General features: G+C 38.0%; 1 protein-coding gene across 2 annotated transcripts in view; it reads left to right on the top strand.

The window, feature by feature from the left end:
- The window catches only part of SRGAP1 (SLIT-ROBO Rho GTPase activating protein 1), a 296,184-nt gene that overhangs the window by 205,035 nt on the left and 75,460 nt on the right, over positions 1–15,689 (top strand). For both annotated transcript variants that reach the window (XM_070454662.1, XM_070454661.1), the window contains exon 7: positions 13,880–14,101. In XM_070454662.1, coding sequence (XP_070310763.1) covers positions 13,880–14,101 — 222 coding nt within the window. The remainder of the gene's footprint in view (positions 1–13,879; positions 14,102–15,689) is intronic.

Below are 15,689 nucleotides of genomic sequence, written 5' to 3'. Positions count from 1 at the left end.
TTTTCCTGAATAAAAATTTAAAAAAAAATTCTGAGCCCTATTTTCAAACTTAGATCTGTAAGGATTCTGCAAAATAGATGGAATATAGAAGAACTAATTCTTTGTAACAACTCTGCTTGCTTGTTTTGTTTATTGCTTATTTTAGTGATTGGAGTATTTGGCTAAACCCAAGCCAATTTAATATGAGGATAAGTTAATCTTGAAAGGAAGTGTGAAAGTGTCAGTCCCTCAGCCGTGTCTGATTCTTTGTGACCCCATGGACTGTAGCCCACCAGGCTCCTCTGTCCATGGGATTCTCCAGGCAAGAATACTAGAGTGGGGTGCCATTCTCTTCTCCAGCGGGTCTTCCCCACCCAGAGATAAAACCCAGGTCTCCTGCATTGCAGGCAGATTCTGTACCATCTCAGCCACCAGGGGAGTCCCTGATCTTGAAAAGTACTTCTTTAATACCTACAAGGTGCCAAGCACTGTTCTTGATAATGGGGATCCAGCCATAAACAGAGTCCTCACCTCCGTGGTATTTTGTGCTAGCTGGGGAGACAAGCCATAAACAATGTATATTATCTGTATGTGATATGTATGTAATATGGTCATATTTAATATGTATATGAATTAATGCTTATAGTGTACATTGTAGTAGTAACAGTGACATGAAGAAAAATAAACTAGAGTCGTGGGGGTGCTTTTTTTTGACGATGTGGTCAGAAAAGCCTGATGTTTGAGCAGAAAAGTGAGCTGCAAGCTTTATTGCCAACAGGGAAGAAATCACTCATACAGAAGGACTGGCAAGTCTACAGGTATAGAGTTGGAGGTGTGTTTGGCAAGTTCAAGGTGCTTGCCAGTTCAAGGCAAAAGGGGCCAGGATGGCCGGAGTGGACGAGTGAGGAAAAGGTGTTGGGAATGAAGGGAGGCAGAAGCCCCGTCATTGAGGGGTCTTGGGGCAAGGAAAAGAGGCTCGAGTTTGTTCTTAGCTTGAGGTGAAGCCATTGAAGGGTTTGAAACAAGGCTTTTAAGCCTTTGAAGGGCTTTAAGCAAGGAAGTGACATCACCTAGTTTACATTTGAAAGACTCACTCTGCCTTCTGGGTGCAAAATAGGCTAAGGTGTGTGAGGAGGACAAGTGTGAAAAATGCAAGCTATATCTGGAGTCTTTGCTTTTCCAGGCTAGAGATGATGCTGGCTTGGACTGGCATGATGTTGATAAACCTGTGAGAAGTGTTTGGATTAAAAATGTATTGAAAACAGAACTAAGAGAATTAGAGTGGTGGAGGTTTTGTTTGTTTGTTTGTTTTTTAAAAAGGATAAAAATGACTCCTAGCTCAAGTCTTGAATAACTAGGTTAATGATAATACCCTTTGCTGACATGGGGACCCTGGAGAGGAGCAGTAGTTCTGCTATATCTATTGATGGTAAGGTTGAGATGCCAATGGGGCATCCATATGGAGATGTTTGGTAGCATCGATACTATTAGGATATATAGGACAAGAACATGTCAAGTTTATATGAGTCACCATCATGTTTGTAGATATTTATTGACCTCTTATTATGTGACAGGCACCTAGGTTTCTAAGCATAATCTCATCTAATCATTATAACTTTGTGAGGTAAATACCATTTTCTCCGTGTTACAGATTCAGAGAACTGACTGAGGCTTAGTTACACTGTGCAACTTCCCCAGCGTTACACAGCTGTTGTTGGGTTTCAAACTCAGACTTTAGCCTCTAGGTTGAAATAATTCTGTTTTAAATAAATAATAGTTAAATATGCCAGCTATTTTCAAATAGCTGAATTTTCTTTAAAGATCAGCCTTAAATTTAAAATGTGAACAGTTAAAAGAAAAAATAAAATGTGAACAGTTCTCAAATGATACAACTTAAATATGAATTTTAAAAAGAAATGATATGAAATTGGTATTAATATATTGTCATATTCAAGAGAAACTGAGTACTCTTAGTGAAAATTCTAATTACTATTTGTTGACTCACTTTTAAGGCAATCAGAGTGTGACGCTGTACTTTCTAAAATGGCTGCTTGTTTTCTAGGAATCCAATTTGCATATATAGTGGTAATCCTAAAAATCATTAAGCTTGACCTTTCATGGTGAAAAAGAAACTGATTATAATGAAAAAGCAACTAGAATCTTTTATGCTTTATGAGCCTACTTAGCAAAACGCCTTTTATACTGAGCTATCTAATAATTATTAGAAGGGTCGTTATAACCTCTAGTGAGAAAAAGTTAAGACAGTATTTTTAATGCACTTTAAAACATTTTGTATGTGGAAGGACACAGAAGATACTAAATATCTTGATTAGATCAAAGCATTATACATAGTCGAAGAATTCAAGTTGAGGCCTTTTTCACACAAATCTCCAGTCTCCCTAGGCTTCTGCTCAAGTCTGTATCTGTCTCATAAATTTTCTATGATAGATAATGATGAATTGATATTTAAAAAGTCATATAAATTTTCCATAGAATTTATATTTTAAAGCTAGTCTTTGTATTATGATAGAAGCAGTACATTATTATAGAAATCTAGAAAATACTAGAAGCAAAAATGAAATGATCACATAGTTACTGCCTAAAATGGTCACTATTAAAATGTAGACTTTTTCTGTGTCCACACATACATTTCTAGATCGTACAGAGAGTACAAAATCACATTTTACATATAGCTTTATAATTCACTTTGTCTAGTCATTGATCTCCAACCTTCCATTTCAGAAAATTTCCATTTCATCTAATAACCAGACTATATTCTCATTTGTGACCCCCCAAAATGTTTCTCAGCTGGTATGTTAAGACCAGATCTAATTTAGGGTCACACATTGCATCTGTGTGATGTGTCCCTTCAGTCTGTTTTTATCCAGCCAAGTCCCTTGTTGAAGAGACAGTTGTTGAGGAGACAGTAGTTTCAGAGAAAGTCCCAGCCTCTCAATTTGTGTGATAAGTTGTTGTGATGTTACTTAGCCCATTTCTCTATCCCCTATATTTCCTACAAAGCAAACACACATCCATAGACTCTATGGATTCAAGTTAAGCACTTTGCAACAGAATACATCATGGGTGGTATTGCTGCATCTTAAGTAGATGGTAACAACATAAGTTTAACCCACCAGTAGTAATATTGAAACTGATCAGTAACTTAACAGTGGTATATCTCTGATTCCTCCATCATAGAGTTCAGTTTTTTGTCCTTGCAAAAGACTCTGGATATTCTAAAACCTCTTGAATTTGGATTTTATTAAATTGCTGATGTGCTCAGTCGTGGCCTACTCTTTGCAACCCCATGGTCTGTAGCCTGTCAGGTTCCTCTGTCCATGGAATTTTCCAGGCAAGAATACTGGAGTGGGTTGCCATTTCCTTCTCCAGGGGAATCTACTAATTTGTTACTCAGCAACATCTGAGCAATAATTTACTCTTGGTCAATGAAATACTTTCTTAAGAGTACAAATTGTTGTTCAGTTACTCGGTCATATCCGACTCTTCACCACCCCATGGGCAGGGAAGCACACCAGGCTTCCCTGTCCTTCACCGTCTCCCAGAGTTTGCTCAAATTCATGTCCACTGAGTCAGTGATGCTGTACAATGGTCTCATCCTCTGTCGTCCCCTTCTCCTGCCCTCAATCTTTCCCAGCATCAGGGTCCTTTCCAATGAGTGAGTACATCAGGTAGCCAAAGTATTGGAGCTTCAGCTTCAGCCTCAGTCCTTCCAGTGAAAATTCGGTTTGATTTCCTTTAAGATTGACTGGTTTGATCTCCTTGCTGTCCGAGGGACTCTCAAGAGTCTCCTCTAGTGCCAGAGTTTGAAACCATCAATTCTTCGGTGCTCAGCTTTCTTTATAGTCCAACTCTCACATCTACACAAGACTCCTGGAAAAACCATAGCTTTGACTAGATGGACTTCTGTCAGCAAAATGATGTCTCTGCTTTTTAATATGCTCTGTAGGTTTATCATAGCTTTTCTTCTGAGGAGCAAGCTCCAAAAATCACTGTGGGCAGTGACTAAAGCCATGAAATTAAGATGCTCGGGTCTTCATTTCACTACAGTCACTCAGTTGTATCTAACTCTTTGTGACCCCATGGACTGCAGCACGCCAGGCCTCCTTGTCCATCACCAACTCCCAGAGCTTGCTCAAACTCATGTCCATCGAGTCGGTGATGCCATCCAACCATGTCATCCTCTGTCGTCCCCTTCTTCTCCCACCTTCAATTTTTCCCAGCATCAGGGTCTTTTCCAATGAGTCAGCTCTTCGCATGAGGTGGCCAAAGTATTGGAGTTTCAGCTTCAGCATCAGTCCTTCCAATGAATACTCAGGACTGATTTCCTTTAGGATGGACTGGTTGGATCTCCTTGTAGTCCAAGGGATTCTCAAGGGTCTTCTCCAACACGACAATTCAAAAGCATCAATTCTTCGGTGCTCAGCTTTCTTTATGGTCCAACTCTCACATCCATACAAGACGACTGGAAACACCATAGCCATGACTAGATGGACCTTTGTTGGCAAAGTAATGTCTCTGCTTTTTAATATGCTAAGTTGATCATAGCTTTTCTTCCAAGGAGCAAACGTCTTTTAATTTCATGGCTTCAGCTACCATCTGCAGTGATTTGGAGCCAAAAAAAAATAAAGTCTCTCACTGTTTCTGTTGTTTCCCCATCTATTTGCCATGATCTTAGCTTGCTCCTTGGAAGGGTATAAGTTAATAATGACAATTTAAGAAAATAATTTCAGATACTTTAGACTATTAACTTATATATCTTTGTCACCTTATTTAATGGAATCCTCTTTTGTTAATTACTACAGGTCTAAAAACTTTAATAATTCAGCACTTTGATAGTAAATTTCAAGTCTTTCCTATAGACATGGAGGTGAGCTAATGTTTTTATGTTAATTTAATAATTTGAATTTTATCTGTTTTAGTTAAACTTCACCTTTACCTATCAATGTTAAGTTTAGATACTCCAGATACTGTGTTATCTTTAGGGAGACGGGAAGGGTTTGCATTGGGGGAGGAGGGAGGCAGAGGAATTATGAAATATCTCTAATGCTTTATTTATTTGAAAGAATGCAGTTGCCCTTTGTTTCTGTGGGAAATTGGTTTCAGGACCCCCCCATGGATATCAAAATCCAAAAGTTCTCAAATCCCTTACAGTTAGTCAGCCCTTCATATCCGTGGATGTGACACCTACAGATATGGAGAGCTTACTGTATATGTTTGACACTTATCTGTAAATTTGGCATGTTTTATATTTAGAAATAGAAAAAGCAGAGAGTTAGAAAACATCATAAAAACCAGCCTGAAATATTTTTATCTAAAGTACACCAGTGTACTTTAACTTGCCAGTTTTTAAATTTTGATTTATATTTTTGTACAGTTTTAAATAGCCTTCCTTTGTACACCAACCCCCATTGTGTATTATCTGTGATTTCTACTTTTGAGTTTTTTATCATGCAAGAAAAAATATTGTGAATATTTACAATGTTTTCACAATCTTGCATAGTTGGCAATTGATAACTAATTTGATAACAATTTTGTTTACTCTTATCTTTCAACAACTCTTTTCTCAACTATGTTATCCGTTCAATATTTAATTATAATAAATATAAATGGTACAAATACTGTACCGTCAGCTCTTGAAAGCCTAGACTAATTGAGCAAAAGTATTCCCTGGTGGCTCAGACGGTAAAGAACCCACCTGCAATGCCGGAGACCTGGGTTCAATCCCTGGGTTGGGAAGATCCCCCTGGAGGAGGGCATGGCAACCCATTCCAGTATTCTTGCCTGGACAATCCCCATGGACAGAGGAGCCTGGGGTCTACAATCTCTGGGGTCACAGAGAGTCGGACACGGCTGAGTGACCAAGCATAGCACATTAGAGACAGCCTAGTAGCTGTTCTCTACGTGTTCACAGTGCTTTGGCATTTGTCACTGCGCTTTAGAGCAGGAGTTCACAGACTCTCTGTAAGGGGTCAGATAGCAAATATTTTAGACTTTGTGAGCCTTACGGTCTTTGTCCCTACTCAAGTCTAGCGCGGAAGTAGCCACAGATGGTAAGTAAGCACATGGACGTGGTTGTGTTGCAATCAACCTTCATCTATTATGTCAGGTCATGGGCTGGATTCTGCTCATAGGCCAGTTGGCTGACCTCTGCTTTATAGAATGAACTGAGGGTTAGTTAATCCAGAGGGTCACTTAAGCAGAAGACTGCTAAAATTCCTCTATGTAGAAAGTTCTCAGTAAATTTTAGTTTGTCGAGTTAACAGTATCTTATTTTGCCTTCAGTTGGGAAGTGAACCAAGTTTATTTTATGGTCAGGTTTTTACTATATCATTCTAAAATATTATTATGAATTGCAAGTATTGGGCAAAGGAAATTTAATTGATTTGGGAGTTTAACGGCATATTATAGAGTAAAATAGATTGTAGTTTCGAAAATAATAGATTTTGTATCTGTTATCATTAAATATCTCCAACATTAAGTGCAAAAGAGACCATAGCTAATTATTCTTTAAAAATTAGGTTGTATTACAACCAGAAGAAAAACCATACAAGCAGCAAATATTTTTGATTGATTGCTAAAATGTTTAAGTGATTGTGATTTGCTAAGAGAAAAGAGTTAGGGAGAGTACAAGTCTTAATGCTAGGAATCTCTGATCTGGAATTATATTCACCACTCTGTATATCTCAAATTCTTAAAACAACTGGTTTTAAGGCTGCAGAACTGATAATGTAGCCTCTCTCAGTCCAGTTCTACACCTACCCACCTTCAAAAGGCAGTCAGAGAAACAAAATCCTCAACAGTAAGATTCTATTAATGCTTTGTCCCTGAGCACCTGCCCTGTAATAATAAAATATTTGTCATCCTTTCAGTACAGTTTTGCAGTCTCCAGTTACTCCCAATAAAAGTTTGCGATCACTTTGAAGCTTGAAAGATAAATCTTCCTGTTACAGAATCCCCCTACTCCAGCTAATTTTCTTGGTAGAGATTTCTGTCATGTGTTTTGTTAGCCATTTGTACAGAATAAGATTGAAATTAGGTTATATATTTTGCATACCATGTTTATTTTTATCATTTCTAAATCATCAGCTAAATCATCATCAAAACTTTTATCCTCACACATACATTTAATTAAAAAGCAGAGTTCAGATTTTCCTTAATTAGTTTGACTTTTCCCCCACTACGTAATAGTATTAAGATTTATCCGTGAAAACCTGACAAATTTTAACATTGCAGTCCCCATTAGGCCTGAACTCTTATTAGGAAAATTATAAAGAGATCATGTTAAATGGGTTAGGCCAGTGTAGTTATCATGTAAATTGATGTATGAATGTTTTTACCCCTTCATAGAAGAAAGGGTATTTAAAAACTGAAGTGAGTTGGGTGACCGAAGTGGATGGCCTTAAACATTCCTTCCAAGGGAGGTGCCACAGGCCTTTGTTAAAGAATTGCATCCGCCGGGTTCCACCGCAGCGGAGGCTGCTGTCTCTCAGACTCCAGTGCTGGCTTTTCCATCTCAGCTCTACCTCTGAATGTTCCCAGTTGCCTCAGACGTGATCCTTGGGTGTTTTTTCTCTCGGTCCCTTGCCTCAATACTATCTTATGGTCCTTATGGTATCTTATCTTATTTTTACCACCAGCCTTCATCATCTTCCTGGGCTTCATATATGCATATCCACTGTTCCCTGGACATCTCTAACCAGATGTCTACAGGCGTCTTGAACATTTGTCCCTGTTATCATCATCCTCTGCACACATAACTTTTTCTTACCCATTGTTTACATCTCAGAAAATGATACCATATTCCACTCAGTTGCCCAGGCCAAAAACTCAGTTCTCTCATTCCCCACATATAAATGCATGAGCATAATCATATTATCTCTTCATCTGAAATATCCCAAACCTTGGTATTTCTCACTCCCTGCATTCTCAGTCTCCTGGACAAAGCCTCTTCATCTCTTACCTGGCCTTAGGAAAGACGTTCAGCTTCACTAAGACCTTCCAATCAATAGTTCATTCTCTTTCCAAGAAACCAAAGCACTAAAAAAGATAAATCAGACCTGTAACCCCTATTCAAAAACTCTTCATTAGAATAAAATTCAATCTATTCACCAAGACCCTATGTGAACTGGCACTCACCTGCCACCCCGTATCATCTCCTGCAACATTCCTCTTTGTCCCCAAGCTTCAGGCCTTTCTGTTACCCACACACACTCAGCATTTTCTTGCCTGGGGCCTTTCTCATGTTTTGTCTAGAGCACTCTTTGTTTCAGAGCTTTCTGAGACTGATTCCTTCTTTTCATTCATGTGGCAGCCAGCTGCCCTGTAAAAATGGCAGCACCCTTTCCCCTAGCACTCCCTGTTCCTCTGACTTGTTTTCTTCATGGCATGTATCACCTGACCTGTATTTATTGGGACTTGCTTGATTTGTTCTCTCTCCTCTCTTGTGATTTGACTCAGGGTAGTTCCAGAGGTTTGACCTGTGGGAAAATGAATCCATTGCGGCTCCTCTAAAGGAAATGATTGCCCCTATGGATGGGAGCTGTATTAGGCAACAAAAGATTTTTCAGCCTACTCCTGGGCTCTGGCATATGCAATCTCAGTTCTCCTCCTCCTCTTTCCTACTTTGTATCCATTCCTATCACACGGATGTACCATCTTGACCTCTTCCTTGCTAAAGAGAAATTCCAAATAAGTTTTGCTAAATGCTTGGCTGCAGTTGTTAAAGCAGGAACAAAAATTAAATTGTCGGCTCTGGGTTGTCGGGAGCCCAGACATGGAAGCAGGTATGTAAAAGTTGCTTGTAGTTTAGACATCCAGTTCAATCCCACAAGATGCCTCTCTGTCACAAAATGTGTCGGTGCTATCTCGGGTGAAAGCTAGAGGAGAGATTAGTGAAGGACAAAGAACTCAACTTTCTTCATTTGGCATCTACTGTAAAAGCGCTGAGCATGTCTATTTCTAGTCCTTGGAAAGCTACCCATCATCATGTGAAAGCTGTATTTTGCAGTTCAGTTTTCTTGGATTGCACTATTTTTCAGAGAGACTCAAAAGACGGGGTAGACCGAGTCCTTACCCAATATCCATGGTTCTGGAATGGTCAAAGCCAAGCTTATTAGAAGGAGTGATGATGTTAAGATAGAATACTTCTACACGAGTTGCTTCCCTCTCCATTCTCATGACAACCACTTAATTTTGGAGTCACATACAGGCTGGAGGCTGCTTTGCAAATGACATTGGCCATTACTATTCCAGAAGCATGTATGTGGGACTTATTTCCCATGGAGTTCTATTATGGTAATCCCATCTAAGTCCAAACTTCCACCCCACTAGGGTTCCTCATGTCATGGAGTTTACTTCCCCCCAAAACAAGTTATCTCTCTGAATAGCCATGATCCAGTTATACCCAACATTCTGACATTATAGCCACCAAGTATATACTTCAATTGATCTCTCAACCTTTGGGGTAAGAGAAAGTATTTGTCACAGGCCACAATACCTAAATTTTATCTTCATTTTTTTATCCTATTTGCAACTCTTTTGCCTAAGGCAATTAGCCTTACTGTGGTGATTTAGACTAATGCCTAGTGGAATCTATCCTGGCAGCTCATAGGATGTGAAAAAAAAAAATACACCCTTAAAAAAAAAAAAAATACACCCTTCAACTTCCAACAGTCTTTCTTTCCTCAGCTTTAATCCATAATTTAATATATCCATTCAGAGGTTTTCATCCATCAAACAACACTGTTTTGTTTTCATGAAACATTTTATTGGTTTCTTATGTATTTTCATCATTAAATGCACTTGGGTTATAATTCAACTCTTTGTTCAAAAACTGGCTTTTCATATTGTCATTAATAATTCATAAGCTCCATAGAATTACTTTAGGCCTTTTAACCAAGTATCTTGAATCTTAACATATCCAGTGTCATTTTCGCTTCTAATTTAGAAAAAAAAAATGATTGTGACAGGCCTTGCTGTCTCAGGAGACCTTGAATAAGAATTTTATTCCTGTTTCTTGTTTCTTTTAAAGTTCAGGATGGTTTAAAAACCTAGAGTGTAGAAAATGCTGCATATCACAAGTAACAAAATCATGCCAGTTACATGACCTAACAGACTAAAAAGTACCGGTAAAGGTCAGAGAAAGAAAGTTTCCGTCAAAGTTCGTCACAGAAATCTTCTAAGTGTTGTTCTCAAAGTCCCAGAGGCACCCGGGGAGGCCCCCCAGTCAGTTACTAAACCGCATGCATGCTTCTCCCTAGATTATTAGGAAACCATAGTGAATTCAAAGGTCTCTTACTGGGATCAGACCCACCAGGTTTGCCTGGCTGAACTGGATGTAGAAACATGCCCTGGTACTTTTAGAATCTTGACATTTACTCCCCAGAGAAGCCACACTTAGAAATTTGAGGAGTGAACTAAATCTGGAAATAATGAAAATTTGGTATATATTTTTCAGAGCTGTAATTCAAGTAGATAGTTGGGGTTGAATTTCTTTCTTCCTCTTTTTCCTTCATTCTTCTGTTTTTTCCTTTCTCTTTTACGTTGAAAAGAGACCTGGTTTTTTTGGAGGGGAGGAAAAGACTTTTCTCTGGATTGTTTCTTTCCTCTCAATATCAATTTTCTCCTAAGTTCCATTGGGATCTGTACTCATAAAATAAAGCAGCTTGTACGATCTGCTTCATTAAAGTCAAGTTGAATCTGATTCTTTTAGAATGGTAGGGTGTGTGTTGAAGCACTAGAATATCTCAAAGAAATGAGGCCATTTTCTTTACAAATTCATATTTTCCTAAGATGAGGGGTTATTGAAAGAATAATTTTCAGTCCCTCTGATGTATATAAAACTGCTACACAGAACAATTATGGATTTTTGAGGAATAAGAGGAACAAAAGAGGACTTTGCTCATCCAAGGCTAGAATTTTTTAATCAACTGAAAATCAGTCTCTATATTTGAGAGCAGCTGATTCCACTGGAAATGTATTAATGCAGAGGCTGATTGTCACATTTCACAACTGTGTTTTACTTGCGTTTGTAATTGTGATGTGGCAACTACTGTCTGCTCTTTTACATCAAGAAATTTTTAATCATGTCAATTCTCTGACCTGGACAAATGGCACCCCAAAGCACAGAGTAAAGACCCTTGACTGCTTCAGTGCGGGGCTTCTCCGACCTCATTAGTGCGTGTGTGAATCAACATGTGGATTTCTTTTTTAAACTTCAGATTCTAATTCAGTCTATCAGGGGTGGGCCCTAGAGTCTGCATTTCTAACAAGCTCCAGGCGATACTCATGCTGCTGGGCCACAGACCACACTTCAAAAAGCGAGAGTTTAGAATATGTTTATGTAAAAATTCCAAGTTGAAGCACTCTGAAATTGGAGGGGGAGGGTAGAATCAAGGGTGTTAGCGTGTCTAAGGACAGGCCATTGATTAAATCCCGGGTCAGGAAGGTCCCCTGGAGAAGAGCATGGCGACCCACTCCAGTATTCTTGCCTAGAGAATCCCATGGACAGAGGAGCCTGGTGGGCTACAGTCCATAGGGTCGCAAAGAATCAGACACGACGGAAGTGACTTAACACAACACGACAACAGCAAGGACAGGCCAGTGATTAAATCTGTACCTTCATAAAACACAAAACAAGTTGTGTGTTACGTAAGTGTCAAGTTCTAACACTCTTTTAGTAGCAAACAAATGGACAGCTTAAACTTGAATTCCTTGAGAATGGAGATTATATTTTACTGAGTTCTAGTCCAGTGGTGTCCAGCCTTTCTGGCACCAGGGGACCGGTTTCATGGAAGACAAAATCTTTCCACAGACTTGAGCAGGGGCTGGTTTCAGGATGATTCAAGCACATTATATTTACTGTGTACTTTTTTCCTGTTATGATTACACCAGCTCAACCTCAGATCATCAGGCATTAGATACTGGAGGTTGGGGACACCTGTTCTTAGTCTTCATATTCCTGGAGCCTAGCAAATGCCCAGGAATCTATGGATGGCCAATTAGTGAGCTGAACTGAATTGAATCAAATTGAATTGATTGAATTTCATGAGAACTGTATAAGAATGACCTGCTTTTGTGTATTTAAAACCACTAGTTTTATATTTGTATTGCTTTTATGTACAGATTTAATACTCTGTCAGTAATTTATAATTGACCAATATTCATACTTGTTTTCCTTTTAAAAGTATACCCTTAAAATGCAATGTGAAAAAATAAATATAAATCAAAGGTAGTGAAGATTGAAGAAGACAAAACCCTGGTATGCCCAGGAGTATTAAACAAAATTCTATCTCCAGTAAAATGACTTTGACAATCATTTCTTATTTAAAAATTTTATTCTGGAGGTAAGAAAGTAGGCATTCCTGGGGTGTTTAGGCAGATTCAAACCTGTTCTTCCCATTTCTGAAAGAGTGTACTTTAATATTGTCTTCAGTAAATTATACAGATATCAAAATGTTACAGTTAGTATGTTTACATCCTAGAAGGACTTCAGAAAATCACTGTATCAATTTCAGTCTACATGAACAAACTTGAATGCTATTTTTTATTATTTCCTTTCAATATTTGATTTTGCTTCGTGTATTTTTAATAGCTTTATTGAGATATAATTCACATACCCTACAGTTAACTCATTAAAAATCCACAGTTGGCTTTTACTATATTCACAGAGTTGTGTATATATTGCCACAAAACAATTTTAGAACATTTTCATTACTCCAAAAAGTCCTGTACTCCTTAGCCATCACTTCCTAATTCCTTTATCCCCTAATTTTTCTTCTGTCTCTGAGCAACTACTAACTTACTTTCTGTCTCTATAAATTTGCCTCTTCTGGACATTCATATAAATGGAGCCAACGATGTGTGGTCTCTTGTGACTGACTCACTTAGTATACTGTTCCAAGGCTGATCCATGTTGTAGCATGTTATCAATACTTTGTTCCTTTTTATGACTGTATAATATTTCCTTTGGAGAAGGAAATGGCAACCCACTCCAGTATTCTTGCCTGGAGAATCCCATGAACAGGGGAGCCTTGTTTGCTGCCGTCCATGGGGTTAGATAGAGTTGGACACGACTGAGCGACTGAACAACAATATTTCCTTTTGTTTATTTATTTGTTGATGGGCATCTAGGTTATTTCCATTCAGTTGTTAATAATGCTGCTATAAACATTCATGTACAAGTTTTTGTGTGAAAGTATATTTTGATTTGTCTTGAATATATACCTAAGAGTGGAATTGCCAAATCGTATGTTAACTATGTGTTTATTAACCTTTTGACCTGTCACACTCTTTTCCAAAGCGGCTGCAATGCTTTACATTCCCATCAGCAATGTATGCAGATTCCAGTTTCTCTGCATCCTCCCCAATCCTGTTATTATCTTTTTGATCATAGCTGTCTTAGTGGTATCTCAGTGTGGTTTTGACTTGCATTTCCCTGATTACTTATCATGTTGAGTATCTATTCACATGCTTATTGACCATTTATATTTTTTTTCTTTTTTGGGAAATATCTAGCAGATTCATTGCCCATTTCTTAGTTGGGTTGTCTTTTTATTATTGAGTCATCAGAGGTCTTTATATTATCTAGATACCAATTCCTAATTGGATAACATGATGAGAAAAATATTTTTCCCATTCTGTGGGTTTTCTTTTTACTTGATAGTGCCCTTTGAAACACAAAAGTCTTCAAATATGATGAAACCAAATTTACTTTTTCTTTTGTTGATTGTCTTTTGATACTGATCCAAGAAACCAAGGCCAGTTGAAAGGTAATGAAGGGTTTACTCCTAAGAATTTTATAGTTTTCTAGCTGTCACATTTTGGTCTTTGATCCATTTTTAGTTAATTTTTGTATATGATTTCCTTTTATTTTTTTAAGTGCTGTGATCTTGGCTACCATGCAAGTCTAAACAGAGCCCTGAGAACGTATCTCTCTGCGGAGTATAACCTTGAAACCTCCAGACATGAGGGCTTAGACATTATTGAGAATGCAGTTGACAATCTGGAGCCCAGGAGTGATAAGCAGAGATTCATGGAGATGTACCCTGCTGCCTTCTGCCCACCAATGAAGTTTGAGTTTCAGTCTCACATGGGTGATGAGGTCAGTATTTGAGTACAATTTAAAAATAATGAATTGTCTCTAAACTTACATTACTCTTCCCCTGCTGTACCCAGCAATTTAAGAATTCTCAGTTGATTTCTCACTCCTGCCTTTGCATGGGATTTTAGCATAACACTCTGTGATCAGCCACTATCACTTTTTAAAGCAAGGGTCAAACTCTCCAATGCCTCCAGAGGCCAAAGAGATGGAGGTGCAAACTGCCTTGCCTGTAAGCACGAAACTGTTGAAGGATAATTAATGAGTTCTCCCTTTCCCTCAAGATATTCAAATATAAGTTTAAAACAAAACATTTTGTTGGCCTAATAGAAGCCATCTGAAGACTTCTTATAATCCTGATTTAAAGATCCCCATAAAGAAAAATAATTACAAATGGCAGGAAAATGAGAGAGAGGAAAAAAGATACAAAACATTTTTTTAAGACTCAAGTTATCTCCAGACTGTTAAAATGAGCATTAGAAACGATGTATTATCTTAGGTTCTTCATATGAATTTAGCTTTGTCTTATTTTGTGCAAGGAGAGAATCCATTTAAACCATTTATGAGTTACAGTGGTATATTTATTGTCTGTGAACAGGAGGAAACAAGAAAAACCAATTATTGGAGCATGCTATATAGCACTCAGTGTCCCAGCTGTGCAAAACAATACTCATAGATTAAAAACTCAATTTTAGCTTATTGTGGTGACAGTATGTTTTTAAAAATAGATGTTAATTATAATTTCCATGGAAGATTTCTTCTTTAATGCCATAATTTCTTTGGAACACCTAATGTTAAAATTTAAGAGATATGTATGTATGTACCTGATATATTTCTAACCTAATTTTATTTTTGCTTGATTTGATAGAGTGAATTACTTGATTAAAAGTGGTAAGCAGTTTTTATGCCAGTAGCACATGAATTTTACGGGCAAGTGGCTTATCCCACCCAGAGTTTTGTTTCTAAAACCAGTTGGTTACTGTTTTAATCTTTTGGTTATGGACGGATATGTTAAACACAGAATGATAAAATGTCACAGACAAGTGATTTCAGTTGGGTTCAAAGTTTTTACTTTTTTATTTTAATATAGTAAGCCTCTTGCCCTTTTTTAGGGCCATTCTGCCTGTGAGCAGTAGGGTCTATGATGTGTCTTAGAGACTCCATAAAAGGAAACCCTCATCTGCCAAGACCATTTCTGTGACCAGAAAGATGAGAAGAAATTGTTTGTTTCTAATCTGATTCTATTATAATTAAAAGTCTCTATTTTTTTTTACCCTAATTGAGATTGTGGCCAAAATATCTTTCTCCCAAAGCCTAAGACTGGTGACTTTTTCAGTTTAATGATTTGGCTGATAATTGGCAAGAAAAGCCATGGATGAAAGATACAGGAAATAGCACTTTTTCTGAGTTTTCAGTGTGTGCCAAGCAGTGCTATAAGTGCTTCATGAACATCATCCCATTTTCATCCCCACCACGACCCGATGGCACAGGTACTCTTACTGCCCCCATTTTACAGACTAGGAAACTGAGGTTTCCTAACTTACCACAGTCACCCAGCCGACTCTAATTGGTAGGCTCTGCCACCTGCCCT

This window comes from Odocoileus virginianus, chromosome 24 (genome assembly GCF_023699985.2).
Source record: "Odocoileus virginianus isolate 20LAN1187 ecotype Illinois chromosome 24, Ovbor_1.2, whole genome shotgun sequence".
NCBI classification, from domain to species: domain Eukaryota; kingdom Metazoa; phylum Chordata; class Mammalia; order Artiodactyla; family Cervidae; genus Odocoileus; species Odocoileus virginianus.
The sequence above is the reverse complement of the archived record's forward strand: the minus strand, read 5'-3'. Positions and strand labels throughout refer to the sequence as shown.